General features: G+C 38.5%; 1 protein-coding gene across 7 annotated transcripts in view; it reads left to right on the top strand.

The window, feature by feature from the left end:
- The window catches only part of ENPP2 (ectonucleotide pyrophosphatase/phosphodiesterase 2), a 56,502-nt gene that overhangs the window by 27,729 nt on the left and 8,005 nt on the right, over nt 1-20,768 (top strand). For 3 of the 7 annotated variants that reach the window (XM_015619271.1, XM_015619268.2, XM_015619273.3), the window contains exons 12-24: nt 1,381-1,390; nt 3,074-3,231; nt 6,408-6,519; nt 7,851-7,976; nt 11,460-11,491; nt 12,310-12,437; nt 14,406-14,493; nt 14,608-14,695; nt 15,635-15,807; nt 16,090-16,141; nt 18,565-18,701; nt 19,179-19,314; nt 20,097-20,174. In XM_015619271.1, the coding sequence (XP_015474757.1) occupies nt 1,381-1,390; nt 3,074-3,231; nt 6,408-6,519; nt 7,851-7,976; nt 11,460-11,491; nt 12,310-12,437; nt 14,406-14,493; nt 14,608-14,695; nt 15,635-15,807; nt 16,090-16,141; nt 18,565-18,701; nt 19,179-19,314; nt 20,097-20,174 (1,318 nt within the window). The remainder of the gene's footprint in view (nt 1-1,380; nt 1,391-3,073; nt 3,232-6,407; nt 6,520-7,850; nt 7,977-11,459; nt 11,492-12,309; nt 12,438-14,405; nt 14,494-14,607; nt 14,696-15,634; nt 15,808-16,089; nt 16,142-18,564; nt 18,702-19,178; nt 19,315-20,096; nt 20,175-20,768) is intronic. The other 4 variants (XM_015619269.3, XM_015619270.2, XM_015619274.2 and 1 more) reach the window with 4 other exon arrangements.

The raw sequence follows: 20,768 nt of genomic DNA, 5'->3' as shown, positions 1-20,768 counted from the left end.
TCTTTAAATTGGGGTGTTTAACAAATCTGCTTAGCATCCAACCAATATGGCAATCTAGTTTCAGGTTAATTATAAGAGTGTAAAAAGTGAAGTATGGCAAAGAGGTCATAACAGGAGAAAACTTTATAAAAGCAAAAAACCCCCAAAGGCTCTTCCAGTATGGGGGTTCTTGTGGATGGTTATATGAAGGTTGATCTCTAATTGCAAGGCAAAGCTTCGGCTCTTAATAAGTGTGAATTAATAGCTTATGAGAGTTTTACAAATAGATAGTTTTATGTCATTTGTATTAAACACAAGAAGACCATGAAATCAGTTTTTAGCAAATTGAGAACAGATGAGTTAGCAGAAGAGCATGTCTGTGTTTGCACTTCAAACAGTGGACCAAACTTTGTGAATGGAGATGTAAGTAAATGAACACAGCTGTGTAAGTACACAGATGCTGAGGTTTGCTAGGGGCCTGGTTTTGGGGTAGAAAAGCTAGAGGAAGTATTTTATATTGTGTCTCTTGACACTGAGTTTCAATATAATTATTAGGAGCTATGAAATTTACATCATCTGGTAGAAAGTCCTCAAAAGGATCCCTTTTAGCTAATTCCTTGATACCAAGAGCATGTCTTCCTGTGAAATATTTTTTTTCTTGTATATGGTTGCCATCAGTTAGACATTTGGAGTATTACTGAGCATTTTTCTTCATGCGAAGGCAAATCTACCAAACAATATGAAATATTTGAAAACAAGCTTGTAACAACTCAGCGTTACATTTACAGTGGGCTTCTTATTTATTTTGAAGAGTGAATATTTCATGCTGATTTTTCTTACTGCAGTTAGTAGTTTGAGGAATAGCTTTTTATCTTGAAAACCTCCAAATCTTTATTAGAATATTTATTTGAGCTTATTATATAAAATAATATTCTAAATTTATTTTAAATGTACAATCTCAGGGGTCTAATGGCATCAGAAACCTACGTGCAGAGTGTCTTAAAGCAAGAAGCGAAGAGACTTAGATATACTTACAATTTATTGGTGAATTGCCAGTGTTTTTTATATAAATGGAATTGATATTACAGCTAGTCTCCACAAGTGTAACTTTGCATATCCACTAGCATGAATTTCAGTGTAAATGAGTTGATTGTCTAGGTTTTGGGATTTGGTGGGATTTTTTGGTTTGATTTGGTGGGATTTTTATTTTTTTTTGCTTTGGGGTGGGGGTGTTTTGTGTTATTTTTTTTTGGTTTTTTTTCTTTAAAAACATTTTAGGAGGTATTTCAGTGGGTTCTGTTATGTTTCCAGGAGCAGTTATGGGAGTTATAAAATATATGCTTGCTTTTAATTTACTTCTGCCTTTTCTTTTTTTTTTTCTTTCCCTCTGTGCTTCTGCAGTTGAACTCTGGTAGGTTGGTCCATCCAGGTCAAGAAGCAAAGCTTTGGCTGGCTAGTTACCCTTGTGATGTTACAGTTTCCTTCTGTAAGAGGGGAGGGATTCAGTTCCCTCCTCCATAACTCGTTCTGACTCTTCTCAAGCAAGACTAAGAATTGGCTGGTTAATAAGAACTTGGCTTTTTTTTTTTTCCCTGGCTGTTTTTTTAATATAAAATATTCTAGAAATATACTACCATAAGAGCTCTAAAATAAATTGAAGTCTGGCAGTGCTAAGCCATTTCTGCTGCTCCTCTAACATGCTGTCTTGAGACAGTCACTTCAGTGTTCAGACCTGGGTCTGCTGTGCTCACGTGTTTCTGGCACTGTGGAGCTCTGTCTGAGCCAATTCAGAGACAGTAAAATGAGAATCCTTCCTTTCCCTGCCGCTCCTCTCATCAGGACTGCACAAAGCTTGAAGCGTTTTAAAAACAGAAAACTCTGGTGCTGCTTTATTAAAATGCCTTTCTGGAGAAAGACGAATGAGACTGGACTAGAATCTCCTTTCCAGCTGCTTGCGTTGGAAGCAATGAAACAGCATGGCAGATGGTAACATCCCCTTCTTCCCCTTCCCTGGTTATGGGGCTCTGTAACTCAACAACTGGCAGAAGCTGCCTAAGTACGTAGAACTTAAATAGCTTTATAAATGTCCAACTCTCCCCCAGCCCACTCAGCGTGCTCCATTGCAGATTGTGGTTTATCTCCTGCTAGGTGTCTCCTGTCAGCTCCTCTCACACCATCTGAGCAGTGCCAAGAGCCTGCAAGTTGTGTTCAAGTCAGTGAGAGTGGGACAGTTTAAGACTACAAGCAGGTTGATTAATGGGATAGTGTCTATCCTAGGTAACTGTGCATTTAGGAACAATGACATTACCCAGTGAGATGCCACACTGAGGCTGCTAGGAAATTCAATTCTCAAAATGCCCATAAAGCTGGTAATAAGGCAAGTAAACAGGTAGATTTCTCATGCACTGACACCAGTGTGCCCCACCCAGCTAATTTGAAGGATATGAGCTTCATGTTAACTGAGTTCCACCTGCACAACTCTGATCTGCAGACCCCCAAATAGTGGCAAATGGGGTTTTGGTGACTTCAGTGAGGTGCAGGGTCTGGTGCACAGTAGTGGTAGTACTATGGATGAGGGTACTTGATGTCACTAATTCAGTCAAAACGTTGGTGTGGGAAACCTTGCAGAAGTCATTGAGACTGGACAGCCTCTAATACTCATACCTGAACTGTCATTCAAGTGAAATGTTGCATTTCCACCAGTACTCTACCCTGGACACTCATTAAGTTGTGTGCAATTAATTTTGCTGTAATTTAAATTAACTTAAATCTCAATAATACTAGTGAATTAATATTTGATAACTAATATCCCCTATATAACTATGTATTTTCAAACACAGAAGCCCCACCTATCTTTTGAAACACCAATTTAATTTGCTTTTATGCTGTCTGCTCTTGTAACTGCTGTTCCGCTTTCAGTACAATTTGGTGAATTCCTCCTTAAAAAGGGAGAGATCCTAAATTGTCCAAAAGCCTAAATATTTGATAAGGCCATAGCACTTATGCTTCAGGATTATCTGACACAGGTAGCTTTACTATCTGATGTGAGTTGAGGCAGGCTTTTTTTCTGAGTCCAGACATCTCTCCCTGCCAGTACAGGAGAGTAGTTATGGCTCCCCTCTTACTCCGCCTAAGAGACCTAAGAGAAAGCTTCCTCCTAAGAGGAGACAGGAAAGACCAGTTGCAGCTCCAAAGAAAAGAAGAAAAGTACATAGAGTGGATCAATATTCTACGGAAACTCGTCGGAAGAAAGTAAGTTCCAAAAATTTATGATGGAAGTGCCACTTTTTAGGCACTATGCTGTCTTTATTTTTTTCAACTTGGGAGTTCACGCCATGCTTCAGGTTGGGATTTTGCAGCCAAAACTTTTATAAATGTACTGAAGGACCCACAGGAGAGCAGCCAAACCAGACCAAGCCTGCTGGGACCTGTGTTTTTCTTGTTTCAGATTGTTTGCATTAGGGAGAGTTATCTTTATAATCCCTATATTTTTTTAAATCCAGCCATCAGCTGGAGGCAATGTCAGAGAAATCTCTGGGAAGACACTACCACTGCTGCTAAACTTTCTCAGTTATTACAAGTTCTGCAATATGTTGTAGCCTCCATTAACTTCCAGCTCATGGGAGCATGGTGATTATTTGAGGTTTTGTGTCTAGTCCTCATGGTTGTGGAAATGTCCTGAAAAAGAAACTAATAAAATCTAAAAGGGAAAGAAAACTTGTTTTCAAAATACACATTTTAAAGTAATTTTGTTACTTTGGAGGGTAAGGAATTTTATTGCTGAATTTCTGAATGGTGTATTTGCAAGAGGTGGTGCGTAAGTCTGTTTTCACAAGGAAAACATCAAATATAAATTGCTTTATTAGGAAAAAGTGCAACTGGATGAAGAGTATTCCTCAGTGTACTGTCTTTATCCACCTGGCACTAACAATCTATATATTTCTCCTTTAAGCTAGAAACAAAAGCCTTTACACTTCAGTGTCCTACAAGAGGCTATAAACATCCTTCTCAAGAGGTTTTTTTGTGGGAATGTTGTTTGACTTGTTGCACAGTTAAACTTCAAAGAGTTATTTTGAGGCACATTATTTAAGTGTAAAAACATGGCAGACAGGGACATGCAAAAAAATCACATATAGAACCCCAGGAATTTCCCAGAGAACTTTCAACATTTTAAGATTTACCTGAGAGGAGAACTAATTACTGCTATGGATGATACTGCTATGACTTGCCAATTTGCCATTCCAAGCTGACATGAAATAGAGTAGAAATAACATTCCTAGTGACATGAAAATATATTGCTCTCTTTTTTGCCTTTCTTTCTCTGAATGAAAGGATGATCCAAACTTACCCCTAAAAAACTTTTTCGGAAAAGTCAACTGTGAAAATTTGACACCATTATTTCAGGAAAAAACCTCAACTATTATGCAGTAGTTGCCATTGCATCTGCAAGTTAATATTTTGATGCTGTTTGACATCAATGAAATGCAGTACAGGATGCATTCTACCTCTTATTAAAACAAATTTAAAAGTAAGATTCTTTCTTCCTTCCTTCTTTCTAATCAGACTTCTTCTATGGAAAAACTTGTGAGAGAAGCCAGGCTTTTTTTTGTATATTTCAGATCCCACACACAGCACTATCACAAGGCTATAAAACTCTTTATTGTAGCACCAACCCAGAGTTCTACGAATCTTGGAAGAGAAAATAGTTCTGCACAGTCTTACAAAGTCTTTATATTGGGTGAAGAACGGTTTATGCAACAGCTTTTTCTGTTTGCCAATAAATCTTTGGAAGTTACATCTGGGAGGAACTGTAAGAGGAAGTCAGATTGCTGAAGAGAGTAGCTAAACAGAATTATGACTTGAAATCTTTGAATTATTGTTGCTCTACCTTTTTATCATCATTATCATTTTTTAAAAGAAAACTTAAGCTTGCTGACTAAAGTAAAAATTAATGGGAACTCTGTCTGGATTTCCAGCTTCTTTGAATATGCCTTGGATTCTGAGTAAAAGTTGTATTTCCTTATATGATTGACACAATATAAATAGACTTTCATAAAAATGGAATTCCCATTAGTAGAAGCAGCTCTTTGTATTGGAGAGTGACAGAATACTGAAACAGACAATTTTCATTTTTTCCAAACTTGAGGGTTTCAAAGTTTTAACTTAAGTGACTACTTAGGCTTTCCTGAATTAAAAGATTTCAGAATTTCACCCTTTATCTGAACCACTTCCATATGTTGCAGAAATTGTTCCTCCTGTTCCCCACTGTGATTCCTCCTCCTGTAAGTCCCTCCTCTGTGTATTTATAGTGCCACGTGGGAGTTGACATTTCCTGTCTCGTAACCTAGCAGACTCATTTAACATCTATCCCTTAATGACTCAGGCAGAGGGAGAATTTCTGAACCACCTCTTTCTGGGTCACACTAACACGGTGTTTATTTTAGAAAATTCTACCAAAATCTAATTTTCTCTCATCCAGCATTTGTTATCATTTGTCATTGGGAAGATTTTTTATTGTGGATACTTGAACCAGCCAAATCAAACAGATAAGTGAGGAAGAAGTTGCCATATAGTGACAACAAATGTTTTCTTCTCAAAATCAAAACAAAATGAGTCCTCTGCCTAAAATCTTACTTTTCCCCTCTCTGTGCCATCTGGTAAAAAATGTTTCATTTTCTTAAGGCTGAAAACATAGTCCTGTGTCTTGCATTTTTCTGATTTTGGTTTGTTTGTGGTTTTTTGTTTTGTTTCATTTTTTGTTTTGTTTTTTAATGAAAAAGAAATTTAAATGAAGAAATCACAGTACAGTATCTGTGTCCTCTGGGGCCTGCTGACAATTTTGCCAGGCCTGTCATTTGAGTTGTTGGAAACTCTTGGCTTTGAAGCTGAAGAACACTCCCTCTGAGCCTCATGTGCTACTCAAGTGATGTGCAAGTTGTCATCCTGGCATCAGATGTTCTTTGAAGTGAATTTCTTTAAGTGACTTGGCATGTGAATCCCAAGTCTAAAGCTTCATTTCATGTTCATTTTTTGACTAAACCATTCACATAAAATACTGTTTTCTTTTAAAAGCACTGCTTTCTATCTGTAAGAAAGAAACTGGACCCCAAAGTCACATGTGTTTTTCTGCTGCCTACACATTGTTTTACCAACTGCAGACATGTTCATGGGAGGCCTAGGATCAGCCATAAAGACCTTTGGCTGTCTTGTGCCAGCATCTCAGCAGAGCTTTCTCATTATGAAATCGTGGTGTGGATATACAAAAGGAAATGGTACAATAATTGTAGGAGTAACAGCTCAGCCAAGGCTTTGCCTCTTGACCTGGATGATTTTCCCATCAGAGTTTTGCCAAAGGACCCCCATTTGTAGAAGTATGAACACTGCAATGACAGAATAAACTTTTTTTTTCCTTCTCAATATTTATACAGATGATGGTGAATCCCCTGAGAGAGATTGACAAGACAGTAGGACAGCTAATGGATGGACTGAAACAGTTGAAACTACATCGATGTGTCAATGTTATATTTGTTGGTGATCATGGTAAATTTTAAACCATAATATTTATCAGAAGATAAATGCTTAAATAATGTAGCTGTAAATATAATAGGTAACCTAAATCAAAGTTCCATTTAAGATATTTTTGTGCTGATCTTTTTTCTGGTAGTTTAACTCTCCCCAAAAAAGCCAGTTGGTGTGGACTGGCCACTCAGCTCATCTGTTAATTGTCATGGAGGGACACTTCTCTTTCATAATAGTGATCTGGATATTTATTTATTTACTCAGAGCTTTACAAATCTTGGTGTTTCTGATATCACATCCAAATGTAACTCTTATTTCATGTATTGGAGGGCTTTATTTTGCCTAGGGTAATCTTCTTTTCAGTTTTTATGGAATGAAAAATTTAATAGCCTTGTTCTCCTGCACATAAGAACAACAGGACTCGAGACTGAATCATTTTCATGGCAATTAGTGAGTTAAGTTACCCTATTAGAAGAAAGACTGGAATATCTTTCTTATATCTATGGAATGTAAGACTGTTCCGTTCCCCACTTAGATGGAAAAGTCATCAAAATAATGGAGGAAGGAGGTAAAAAGATATTTCATGGTCAGATGTAGTCACTTAAAAGCACAGATACTATTTGGTAGGTCTTCCTTCAAACATTAGAATAAACTTGGTGATATAGGAAATAGTAAATACTAGCAAAGATAAAAAGAAAAATTTTGTTAAAGGAAATCCTGGATTTGTGTAACTTTTTTAGCAATGCCACCAAAGGTCCTCTTAATTTTGGATCTTTACTCCTGACATTCTCACATGAACTGCTACATCAGCAATAAAATGGCATATGCCTTGTTTCTGGCTGTGGGTAGAGAAGGGTAAGGGTCAGGAAGGATTTCTAGGGGGCAGTTTTGTGCTGAGAACCTCCTGTGGCTGGCAGTGCATTCCTCCCCACCACAAATATCTGCAAGAGAAAATTGTTTATCTGTGGCTGCCTTAGAACAGACCACCAACAGACAATACCTTTTGTGTGCTATTCCTCTTAAAATCATTTGTTTAAAAGGAAATAATCCTCAAAGCAGTACATTAAACTAGAAACAGACTTTGATTTTTCCATGAGTTTAATTTGGAGTTGAGTCAGTGCACACATGGTGTATGTGGTGACTATTCCTACAATGCTGGAATTGACTGGTATTTCTCTCACATAGGCACTCCTAGTTTGAGTCCTACCAGTGTATTATGTTGGAATGAGATGGCTGTAAAGTACAAGATTAGTCATCCAAAATGAAGTAATACATAGGGGTCTCCATTTTCTTGACATTCTGGAAAATGTGTTTATTTTGAGGTGGATGAATTTTGCATTTTCTCTCTGCAGGGATGGAAGACACTACTTGTGAAAGAACTGAATTTTTAAGCAACTATCTGACTAATGTGGATGATATAATTTTGCTGCCTGGATCTCTAGGGCGAATTCGCCCTAGGTCTAGCAATAACCTAAAGTGTAAGTTAATTTAATTGTACTTCTTATATCCTGAGAACTAGACTCTATTCCTTCCTTGAAACAATGCTGCCCAAAGGGTGTAAATTTGGTAGGAATTTCAGAGGGAATCCCACTGAAGACAGTGGATTCCAACTTGTTTCCTTTCCAATGTGTACTTCACAGACCCCACAGTGGTAGAACTGTCAAAGAGAAGGCTTAAATGTCCTGGGTTAAATGCCACTCTTTTTTCAAGGAGGAATGGGAACTCCAAGACAGTTCCACATACCAGCTTATGTGTCATTGTGAGTTTATTCATGCACTTTTCATCTCTGTCAACAAAAACCTGTATTTGGGCAATCTCAGCACAGCACAGCTTGGATGTTAAAAAAAAAACAACATCTGGTACATTTTATGAGCTAATAGGGAAAAAAGTGACTTGTTAATTTTGAATTCGGTAGTTTTATCATACTATTGGCATAGATGAGCAGTCATGTTGGCTGCTAAACAGCAACACACTGGAGATGTTGAAGGATATAAGGAAGGTCAGCACATGCATTGAGGGCAAATGTTGTCAGTAAAACTTGTTGCTATTTTGAACCATGCTTTTAGAAGTTTACCCTGACTTAGTGTTTGAGATTAACTGATCTGTGACAGTAACGCTCAGGGCTCAGGCAGGAGTCCTCTGGTGAAACTATCTGAAATTCAAGCATTACACCAGCTGCCCTCCTCTTGCCTCCAGGGCAGCAGTACCAGGACAGGGCTTGTGCCAGCACCCTGACTGCTCTAGTTCAGCATTCAAGGGCAAACCTATCTTTGCCAGCAGTTTAGGCTAACATGCAAACTACTTTACTCATAAATAAACCATAGGTACCTGTGGTTTTTTTGCACCATATGCTTCCAAGAGTGACAACTTTTAATAGAGAAGAAGATCAGATAGCTGGGATAGCCAGCTGTTACATCATAACATTTCAGATATGCTCTGGGTGAGGACAAATTTCATAGAGAGATCCATCTTTGAAGTTTAAATACTTCCAGAATAATAGCAAAAATCATAAGAATGTGGTAAAACACCCTTAATACTGATTTGTGTATGCATTTATTTTACTATAAACTATTTTACCTGGGCATTTATGCTCGAGGAATATATGATGAGTGTGTAAAGATTTGTTGAAAATAGTGCACATATTGTTCAAATTTTATAGACTAGCATGAGACTGAATTCCTACAGTCCACAGTCTACTGAGAACAAATTTCAGTTCTGAGAAGCTTTTTGGGTTTTTTTAAAAGATGTTTCAATCCTTGTCTTCCCAGATTGCTGAGAAAAATAAGTTTTCCTTAGAGAATGAATGACAATATGTTTCAAAAAGATTGGCTTGTCTGCCTGACCTCTGAGTCATACCACTGGTTTTCCCACAATAGCATTTTCTTCTTTCGGCCTCTGTCTGCAGCTTCCTAGTTTGAATATTTGCAATTGCTTATAAATCAGCAGTTTGAATGTAGAACAAAGAAGCATGCTTCTTACCTTTAGAACTGTGGTTTCATCTCCTTAAATGGCAAATTACCAAATTCTTTATTCTTTATTGTTCCATAATACTGTCTCAATATTGCAAACACACCTGTGCAGTGCAAAAGCCTGCAGCTTGTGTTTTGAGATGCTACATATCCCATTTCAAGCTCGGTAAGATCATGCCTTAAGCAACCAAAACAACAGTATTTGAACAAGAGATTTTTCAATTCCCAAAATGTTCTATTAGTTTATTTTTCCTCCCATAACTGAAAAATGTTTCCACCATCCCCCAGAAGAACATAGTTGCTATGGATTATTACTGGGTTTAGACTTTCTACATCTTGCACATCCCTTTAATAGCCCAAAGAAAGATACAGAATATTTTAATGTGGCTTTCCACTTACTCAACATAGCCTATGAAATCAGTCAAATGTTAACAGTGACCAAAAAATGCTGCATATTTATCTTGCTCCTTCTAACAGAGTGCATTGTTGCATTCAAGTCTGCTCTCAAAATTTTTCAAGGAAAGTCATTTTGTTCGGAGATAGTTTTTTATTTTAAAGAAAAACAGCCAAAAGTCTTTAAAATATGTGTTTGCAAAAAACAAAATAAGCATTAAGCTAGGGTTCAGATTATAAAACAGTGAGGACAGTACCTGAGCAACTACATGTCACCAAACCATCACATATGCAGAACAGCCAGGGGATCAGGCCCATCCAGCATGGGTTTAAGGAAGTCAGGTCCTGCTTGACCAACATGATCTCCTATGACAGGATGACCTGCTCATGTGGAAAATGTTTACCTGTACTTTTGCAAAGTCTTTTATATTGTCTCCTACACAATTCTCTCTGAGAAACTGGAAGCCTGTGGCTTGGACAGGTGCACCCTTCAGTGGGTAAAAAACTGTCTTGATGGCTGGGCCCAGGGTGTTCCCCAGGGCTCAGTATCAGGGCCAGTTCTGTTTAATATCTATATTGATGATCTGAATGGGAGGATCAAGTGCACCCTGAATCTGTTTGCAGACAACACCAAGCTGGGCAAGAGTGTTGATCTGCTGGAGGGTAGGAGAGTTCTGCAGAAGGATCTGGACAAGTGGGGTCTGTGGGCCAAGGCCAGTGGTGTGAGGTTCAACAAGACCAGGCCCTGGGTCCTGCACTTGTGTCACAACAGCCCCCTGCAGTCCTACAGGCTGGGGAACTGTGGCTGGAAAACTGCCCTTGGAAAAGGACCTGGGGGTGCTGGTCAACAGTGGCTGAACATGAGCCAGTGTGTGCCCAGGTGGCCAAGAAGGCCAATGGCATCCTGGCCTGGACCAGGAACAGTGTGGCCAGCAGAACCAGGGATTGTCTCTCTGTATTTGGCATTGGTGAGGCCACACCACAGATCTTGGGTTCACGTTCGGGCCCTTCACTCAAAAAAGGACATTGAGGGAGTGGGTGAAGAGAAGGGCAGTGGAGCTGGTGAAGGGTATGCTTGGAGCACAAGTCTAATGAGAAGCGGCTGAGGGAGCTGGGGGTGTTTAGCCTGGAGAAAAGGAGACTCTGGGGAGACCTTGTTCCTCTCTACAGCTCCCTGAAAGGAGGCTGTGGCCAGGCGAGGATCAGTTTCTTCTGCCAGGTAACAACTGACAGGACAAGAAGAAAAGACCTCAAGTTGCACCAGGGGAGATTCAGATTGGATATTAGGAAAAAAATTTCTTTATGAAAAGGGTGGTCAAGCACTAGAACAGGCCACCCAGGGAAGTGGTGGAGTCACCATCCCTGGAGGCGTTTAAAAGATGGTGCACTCAGGTACATGGTTTAGTGACAGACTTGGCAGTGCTGGATTAATGGTTGGACTTAATCTTAAAGGTCTTTTCCAACCCAAATGATTCTGTGATTCTATTATATACACAAAACACTTTTAGTAAAGGTCAGGGAAGTATTAGGAAGTATGCTTATGTAAGCCTTGTCTTTTCTTTTGTAAATTTTTAATCTTTTTTTTTCTTTGCTTAACAGATGACCCTAAAGTGATTGTTGCCAACCTTACAGTAAGTGTTTAGGACTGGGAGGTATCTGTCTATACTTCACTGTTCACTTCTTGATTGAAGCTCTATTCAGCTTTCTTTTCTCACTCTTTAGACATGAAAATCAACCAACCATTATTATAAATAAAGAATGTTAAATGGTGCCCTTCATGAGCACAGATTAATGTTTGTCATGTTTTCCACTGTTTGCTGCTCTACTAGCTTTTAATAACCTTTTTGGGCAGAAACAGAATCTCCTGAACTGTCTTTACTCCCTGAACTGAGTCTGTTTATTCATGACTTCAGAACTGGAAAGTAATCTTCTAGGGTAAACATCTTACTACACTTTGAAAATGCTGAAAAGCTGCATTTGATAGCCTTCAATTCTAATCTTCGATTCATGGAAGAAAAGTGCTTAAAATTAAAATTAAAGAAACCCAAAAAAAACAAAACCCCCCAAGTTTTGTAACCAGATTGCTTTAAATATATCTGCAGATGAGGTGTATTTTTTGAGCATTCAGGTTTCTGCTGGAACTTAAGCTTTGGTCCAGTTAGAATAAAATTCTTCATCTGTGAACTAAGTACGTGTGATATTTTGTTTGATAGTTTCATAAAGGCTGTCACAAGAATGAAACTTTCCAAATATATCTTTGAATGGCTCCCTGGGCCTTGGCTGCATGTAAATACTGCACAGACATGACTGGACTACATACTCTAGATGTACACTTTGTTTTCCAGACACCATCAGTGATGATCTTAACAGCTTGATTTCTGTAGTCAAAGGTTTTATGTGCATCTTAAGCTAACTGACAGTGTGCTGTTTGTAACCATTTATTTTTCAGTGTCGAAAGTCTGACCAGCACTTCAAGCCTTACCTGAAACAGCACCTGCCTAAACGCTTGCACTATGCTAACAACCGAAGAATTGAGGATGTGCATTTACTGGTGGATCGCAAATGGCACGTGGCAAGGTAAACCTTTGCTTTTGCTTCCATCCTGATTTTCAGTTTTTTTCTTCTGAGGAGATGGGATGCTTAGGATTGCTCTGTCTGTTAGCATCCTGATCCTCTACTCTGAGCAAGAGGAAATTAGAGAACACAAAATATTTTAAAATGTGGGTAAATCAGTTGCTGGATAAAAGGTAGAAACCCAGACTGATTTGCTCAAGCAGCTTGGTGCTTTTGACTGATTAGCCCAAATGAAGATGCTGCTAAATCTTTCTAATGAGGTGCAAGCATAGTACAACAGGGAAGCAGGGAGGAAGGGGCAGGTTTATGTGGTGAGGGGATGTTAGGGAACAAGAGTTTGAATGGAAATAGGTGAATGGAAAGAAAATGGAGATATTGGCAGAGTGAGTATATGTCTCAGAACCTGTGGAAGAATGTGAGTGAGTGGCCATCGAAGTGCTGCGCTGGCAGTGTATTGCGTTTCAGAACGAATCCACAGAGAGCCAGGACGATATAGTTCAGGCAACAACTCTGGTTTGGCTTGATGTTGGGCATATGACTCTGAATTTTTGGTTATAGAATATGGGCAGTGTTTATTAGTTAGCTAAAAATTGAATGAGGAAAAACTAGTTGGCACATACACCTATAGAGTGAACAGGAGAGGAGTAGCCTTTGTTTATGGATTGTGCACGGTTTTCTATTTGAATATACTTTGACACGTGTTGTGTATTACAGTATGAGAATGGTGGGGTTTTTTTGCATGAATCTGACTCAGTGCTTCTTGGAAGATGACACAGCTTTTGGCTCACGGTAGATTGTTATGAGCTTTAAATTATGGTAGGGTTTTCTGCCCATATAGCTGCCAGGCAAACACACAGTGTGTTGTAAGTGCCTTTTGACATCTGTGCTTATCTTTCCATGAATTATGCAAGGATCACTCTGCCGAAGCAGTGAATGAGAAACCCCATTTGCTTTCTTGCATAACTCCACTGGCTGCTGGCAGGCTGCCCCGTTGCTGGGGTTACATATATTTCAAAGAATCATACTCTGAATTTTGGGTCTATAAAGCTTTAGTTTTAAGAATTTTACTGGAATGGATGTGATTGCCCAGGTGGATTTGCATTTAGTAATTTCTTATTAAAATAAGAAATTACTAAATGCAAATCCTTTTGCTTACTTAGTAATTTTCAGAGATCTCATTCACCAGTAATTCTTTCATTAGTGCAATTGTAATTGGACCTTACAGGAAAATGGTAGCTGCAGCCCTAATTGCAGTAGCTCTAGTAATTTATAGGGCCAAAATCAAACTTTGAGCTTTTTTTTATTGCAGATGAAGAAATTAATTTGTAGGATTATGTGGTCTTCTATATGTATTCCCTGCACACAGCCCCATAAAACTGTACAGAAGTACTCTGAAATAAGCTGGTGATTATAATTCCTATGACACAATACTTACTTTCCCATATATTTTGTAAAGAAACCCATCTCAATAACAAGCTGATAATTAGCATTCTTATGGTACAGCACTTATATTTACAGCTATTTGTCTTCATTAAAATCTTTCTTTTTTCAGTTTTTTTTCCTGCTTCCCATTTTGTTTATTGGGCTGAAGGCCAACAGGAAAGCACTTTATAGCATTGTACAACATTTGCAGCATTGTAGCATCCCAAAAATGCTTTCTGAACAGCCTCTGCTGGCCTTTTGAGGATTGGAAGGGTATGGCCCAACACTTCCAGTCTGCAGGAGATTATGTGATGTGAGAAAATCTGATAAAATAATAGTTACTAAGGTTTTTATCAATAATAAGAGTTGTTTCTTAGAGTGGGACTAGAGGGAGAAGCCCAGGGGATGCTGTATAAGCCTGCAAGTCCTTACTACTGCTACTCATGAAAGATAAATAATGTATTGCCCTGTAACCTTATCCTTCCTGCCTGAAAGACATTATCAGGTCAGCCACCTTTGAGAAACATTTCTAATACTTTTTCAATTTAGGAAAGCCATGGATGTTTACAAGAAACCAACAGGAAAATGTTTCTTTCATGGAGACCATGGTTATGACAACAAGATAAACAGCATGCAGGTATGAGCAATGTCTGGGAGGGTCACTGAAGGTCTCTGAAATGTAAATTTTCACTGAAAACCCCCTAAATTTTAATGTTGTTCTTTCATATTCTTTTTTTTTTTTTCTTTTAAGACTGTCTTTATAGGTTATGGCCCTACCTTCAAGTACAAGACCAAAGTGCCTCCTTTTGAAAATATTGAACTTTACAACGTCATGTGTGGTAAGCTGCCTGCTTGAGAAATTGTGAAAACAGCAACTTATTTTACCAGGGCTTCATTTAGGTACCCATGAGCTTTTGCCCTGACTTTCTCTCAGGGTGGTTTTTTTTCCTGGTCGCCCTTTCCCAAGCACTTGCCAGGAGAGCTGAAGACACTTCTCAGAGGTCTCAGTTTGCTCTGGAACTGGCCAGTAAAGGGGGTTGCTATAGTTTTGATGTTTGCAGCTTGACAGAGCTCAAATGGATATCTCTACAATGTATGGTGTCCACATCTCAGCTGTTTAGGAAGAGATTCAGAGACTGCTTCTGCACCTGCATGTTTCATGCAGCAGTTCAGGTTGATCACTTAGTTTTCTATGGCATTTCCTGGTATGATTATATTTCTTGAATTTGTACCAAAGCCATGAAGAAGAATCCAATGATGTGTACAGATATTATTACGGTCCTTTCTTTAGTACTGATTTTCTAGAACGATCAAATTTTCAAGGTGTAATTCACAATAAAACTTTAAAGTGTTTCAAAGATGTAATTAATTTTTTTTCCCCAAACATGTAATACCTAAGGGGTAGTTAGCCCTTAGTTAGAAATCACTGTGTTGCAGGTTTGGTGTGAGGTCAGCACATTGACTGTAGGTTTGTACTGGAAGCTGAAGGAGTAGTTATAATAAAACTGTCCAGTTTTATTGTCCAATTTTAAACTTTTCCAGTTTCTTGGTGCAAATTAACATTTTGTCATAACAGCAAAGATACTATTCATGTGGCATTTACAAATTTGTGATTTGGATAAAAAAAAAAATCAGTGTTTTTATTGCATTAAAAGCTTTCACTAATGTGCTGTGGGTGTAAACAATATTACTAATAAATGTGTTGACTTGATAGCGTTGCTGCTTGAATACATGTTTGGAGTCTAACCACCATTCATTTTCCCTTGGTGGTTTCATAGATCTGCTTGGATTAAAGCCTGCTCCCAATAATGGCACCCACGGAAGCTTAAATCACCTGCTGAGAGCCAATGTTTATAAACCAACTGTGCCAGATGAAGTTGCTAAACCACTGTATCCTGTAGCTCTACCTTCTGCATCAGATTTTGATATAGGATGTACATGTGATGACAAGGTAGGTGTTTAGGATCTGTGGAAGCTCCACTATTAGCAGTAGTTTTGGTAAAGTTGTAGCCATTTTATTTGTTTTGAGAGGGTTTGATCAGTAAGAATTCCCCAGGCCCCTCCTCTGAAGTCTTTGTGCCCCCTTGGAAAAATTAACATTTTTTGTAAAAGAGGAGACAAGAAAATCCTCACTGTCATGTAGAACTAGTTTTGTTTTATTAGATGCTAGTAAAACGAGATGTCAGAGTGCTCCAGTGATCTTAATCTCATTCCTTTTTTTTCTGTTCTTGAGAAGAACAAGTTGGATGAACTCAACAAGCGCTTTCATGTCAAGGGAACAGAAGGTAAGAGCATGGTGCCTTAGTTAATGAAAGCTGATTTAATTTTCTTTTGTAAATTACTTAGCAGCATTAATACCAGAGCAACTCCTGGTGTGGTTTAGTTAACGTGTAGCAAACTGTCTTTTTGAGTAACTGTCAAAGTAGCCCACAGACACACATAAGATTCGTGGGCAAGATAAAGTGCTGCTCACTTGAGAAAGTACACACTACCTTTTGCTGAACCAAGACTAAAATATTGTTCAAAGGGATGTGAGTTTAACTCTTCCATTCCATCACCTCTAGAAGTTTTAAGCTCAGATGTGAAGGCAGAGAAAAGAGGAAAGGAGAGGGTGCCCGAGGCAGTACTCTGTTGAGGCTGTAAATGGGGAACAAACCAGACTGTATTTGCTTGTTGGGTTTTACCATAGTTATCCAGGCTTAGGTTTCACCTAGAAAGGATGCTACAGCTGCTTTGACAATCCCTGACTAAGTCTTAATGCTTGGCTCTTAGTGTGCAGGTCACACAAGCTCTCTGCTAGTTTAGGCCACTCAGTGCAATTTTGTTCCTCTTCAGTGTTCAAGTCAATGTTTCTCCCAGGAGAAAGCATTCCCAGCTCTCCTGGACACTAGTTCCTGCTGTGTGCCAGCGCTGACTTCTGTATGCACTCAGCTGCATCAGGGCCATGGTCCAGGTTAAAGTGGAGCAACAGGAGCAGAGGAGAGGGGATGGGAACTTTTCTAAGCAGCACTACTGACTGAAAGGCTCACCAAAGCAGAGTTTTCCTTCTCACAGTGGTGATCGAGTTCAGCATAACAATTCACAGCATTTCCCTTACCATAACAATTGCCCAAATTAGCAAATTCTGAAGCTTTCAGTTTAGACATGGATTTTTGAGGTACCTCAAATTGCATTGTTCAGATGATTAAGGAGATTTGTTTTAATTCCCTTATGAAGGTATTTTCAGTTTCTCTGTTGTAAGATGCAATAGCAATAGGAGAGCTATTGCATAGCAATGCAGGCTATCCTTTAGTTTCTAAAGGTGACCTTATTCCTCTTCTTTGTGAGTTAAATTGCCTTTCTGCAGCTTTCATCTTGTTCAACTGATTTTCCCAATTAATGAAGAGGTACTCCTCCCTCTGGCAATTTATGGCATTAGGAAAAAGCACCCTCAGTGTTACAGTTCAAATCTCAGCATCTTTATTTTGGTTTCTGGTTTTCATTCTTCTTCACTGTAGTAATCTAAAATAGTATTTTTGGTGTATTTTAAGATGTAAGCATTTAAACCAATTGCACTTGCTCAGTTCTGTGTTTAATGGCATGATGTGTCCTTATTTAAACAAGTTCTGCTTCATGCAAGTTTTGTTTCACTTCAGGGTGCACTTTACAACACAGTGCACCATGTTGTTATCCACAGACAGAAGATGACTTCAGCTTTTCTTGAATAAAGCAAGTTTATCATCTTTGTCCTTAGACTGGGCCTTTCCTACTTTTTTCCTTGTGCCCTATAAAAACATCTTCTATTTGTACTCAAGCATTAATAAAACATGCCCTTTTCTTTCAGGTTAAATACTTATCTAGGAACTGTGTTAGGCCACTTTCCTCATTTCTATGTTTTAATTTCCAAAACCGAGCCAACTGTGTGTGTCAAAATGTTATCAAATTCAATGGACTGTACAGGACAATGCAAGATTATCCAGGAAATTTCTTTTTCTTCTATCTCTTTCAATGTTTTTGTTTTTTTATAAACAAGTTTGTCAGAGTTATCTGAGGACATTTAACCATAATGTATCACCAAGACAGAAGAAGGGCTGTTTTTATAGAGCTGGAGGCGTCTTTTTGTAGCCAAAGTTAGGAAAAGGTTATTTTCTTAGTTTGTTTCTTTGATATGGCTGACAAAAAATAGTGCATCAGTCTTCAGAACAAATCTGTATCAGCCAAGTGGGAAAAAACTGCTCTTTGAGTGAGCAACCACTTTTGCCTCCCTTTTGAGACAGTATTTAGAGAAAACAGGAAGGAGAGAAGATCTACTAAAGAGTGGCAGGACTGATAGACTAGGGACTGATTTAAAGCTATGAAAAGAAAATGCTTATCTCCTCATATGTGACTGAGATGTGGACACAAAGATCGTTGATGAGTTTCCAGTTTTTGGAAAAACACCCTCTCTCCACGCTGTGACACAAACAAGCTTTCAAGTGTAGAAGGGACTTCTAATCCCAAAGCGTGTTTGTGAGCCTGGAATGGGGATTGCAGCCAGAATAGTTGAAGAGCTGTTTTTCTTTTTTTCTCTCTCTGCCAAAAGATTTTCTTCGTAGTTATTCGGGGTCAGTGTCCCATTAATGATCACTAAAAAATCAACATTTGATGGAAAGCTAACCCCCCTTCCCTTTTTTTTTCATCCTTAAGACTTTCAGTAGTAAATATAAATGTAATTTCTTTTGATCTTTAGAGAAGCATCTTTTATATGGACGCCCTGCAGTACTGTACCGCACAAAATACAATATCCTGCATCACCACGACTTCGAAAGTGGCTACAGTGAAACATTCCTGATGCCTCTCTGGACATCCTACACTATTTCCAAACAGGTTAGTGTTCTCTCTACTCTTGAAATGGGCTTTAAAAGTCTTGGGTGAATTTCTTTGGTATCTAGGTTCTTGAAGTCTTAAAATTTCCCTTCCCCAGGGAGATTTTCCCATCAGAAATTATGTCAACTACCATTGTAAACAGTGTCCAAATTGTTTTATTTCCTTCATGACAGAAGAATTTTAAGGTGGAAGGGTTGTATATTTCTTCTCCTGTTTTAATTTTTTAAAAAACTTTGTTCATTGGGGATTTGCTTTATTATGAGCAACTTCATTTGAATTATCTCCCACAGGGATTTCTGTTCCCTGAGGAAGGGGCTGTGCAGCAATGCAGGAGGAGGATTTGGTTGTAGAGTCAAGTGGTTTATTTTACTGCACACAGGGCCTTCTGTTTAGTCTGTCAACTGTATGACTTAGTTTCCTTTCATCTGTAAAAGCTGAAATGACATTTTTTTGTTGTCTCCATGTTCCTCAATGCAGGCAGAGGTATCAGGTGTCCCAGAACACCTGGCCAGCTGTGTGAGGCCTGACCTCCGCATTTCTCCAGGAAACAGCCAGAGCTGCGCTGCCTACAGAGGCGACAAACAGCTCTCCTATGGATTCCTTTTCCCTCCTCGTAAGTTTAAAGAGCTTTTTAGTACCTAGGGATTTTGTAAGTTTCTTGGTTTTTTTAGGGAAAACCTTTGGTGTGAACATACTTCAGGCAAATCTCATCAGATATAAACAGAGTAATTTTGATTTCAAACACCAGTAAGATAAACACAATTTTTTATTTATAAATCCAAATTTTATTAGACTCTTGCATACTGTAAAAGTTTCTACCATCCTGTAGAAATAGTGATAGTAGAAAACCTGTGTAAACAAGCATCCTCAATTCTCCTGATGTACTTGCTTTGCTTCAGTGTTGGATCAATGATCTGGGATTGGTAAATGTTGAAGGGGCACAACTCTTCACAGTTGTGAACTTCATTGCTCTGCCTTCCTCACTAAGTGGCTGAAATATTTTATGGTGGATTTCTGAAATGGAATGGTGCAGAGGTTCGCTCAGAACTAGAAGATAATCCCATGCTCCTCTCCCAAGAAATTGTTGGTGTCTTTTATAAAAGCCTGCAGAGCTTTCTGCCTTTTAAGATAGCAAAAACAGATAAGCTATATGAAAATATTTTGAACTGAGTGACAGTTGAAGCAAAGATAAAATTTTTCCTTTCCATATTCAGCAGTTACATTAAAGACAAATTTTGTGTACGTAGTGTGCACTTCTAAATATAGCATACAGATTGCTGTTTAGATTATGGTCTTCCCTTTGGTTAATCTCTTAAGCCATTTTCAAACATTTTTATATTCTCTGAAATTCTTATATTTCATCTTATTAATATTTTTCTCTTTCCCTATTTTCAGAATTAAGTTCCTCTGCAGAAGCAAAATACGATGCCTTTCTAATAACAAATATCATTCCAATGTATCCTGCCTTCAAAAGTAAGTGCTCTTTCCATGACTATACTTCTCTTTACCAGCAATTTTTTTTTGGTTTTTTTTACTTTGTGTTGGATTATGGAATGAATTGATAGGAGAAGTTTAGAACATAAAATTCAGTTACCTGTAGCCAGCAGCTAATAACCTGTGAGCACCTGTATAGTGCTAGGTATGGGCAGGCAAAATATCACAAGAAAAGCTTAAGTTTTAAGAAAGGTTTATTTTCCTTGGTGCACAGCCATGCTGTAGGTCCACAGCTGTGCTTTATGCCACAGTAATTCACTTTCTATAAGACCCTGCAGATTCTCTTGTCTGTAGCCCAAGCTAGTGCAGAACATACTTAGGCAGCAGCTGGAGCCTGAGAGTGTGCACAAGCCTGGGAGTGTGCCCTTGGTATTTTGTAGTTTAGGGACAAGTGATTACGTTTTATTTTTCTCTCTGTGCCCTTAGAGGGAGAATGAATATATTTATCACCTATAAAGAAAATAGAAGGGTAAACAAATTTATGGAAAATTAGGGATGATTTAAACCTGTCTGAAACTTTCAGTGCTGAAGGGTTGTACTACTAACATTTCTTTTGTCTACACATCCCTTTTC

Source organism: Parus major, chromosome 2 (genome assembly GCF_001522545.3).
Source record: "Parus major isolate Abel chromosome 2, Parus_major1.1, whole genome shotgun sequence".
NCBI classification, from domain to species: Eukaryota; Metazoa; Chordata; class Aves; order Passeriformes; family Paridae; genus Parus; species Parus major.
This window is presented reverse-complemented; position numbering and strand designations above follow the sequence as displayed.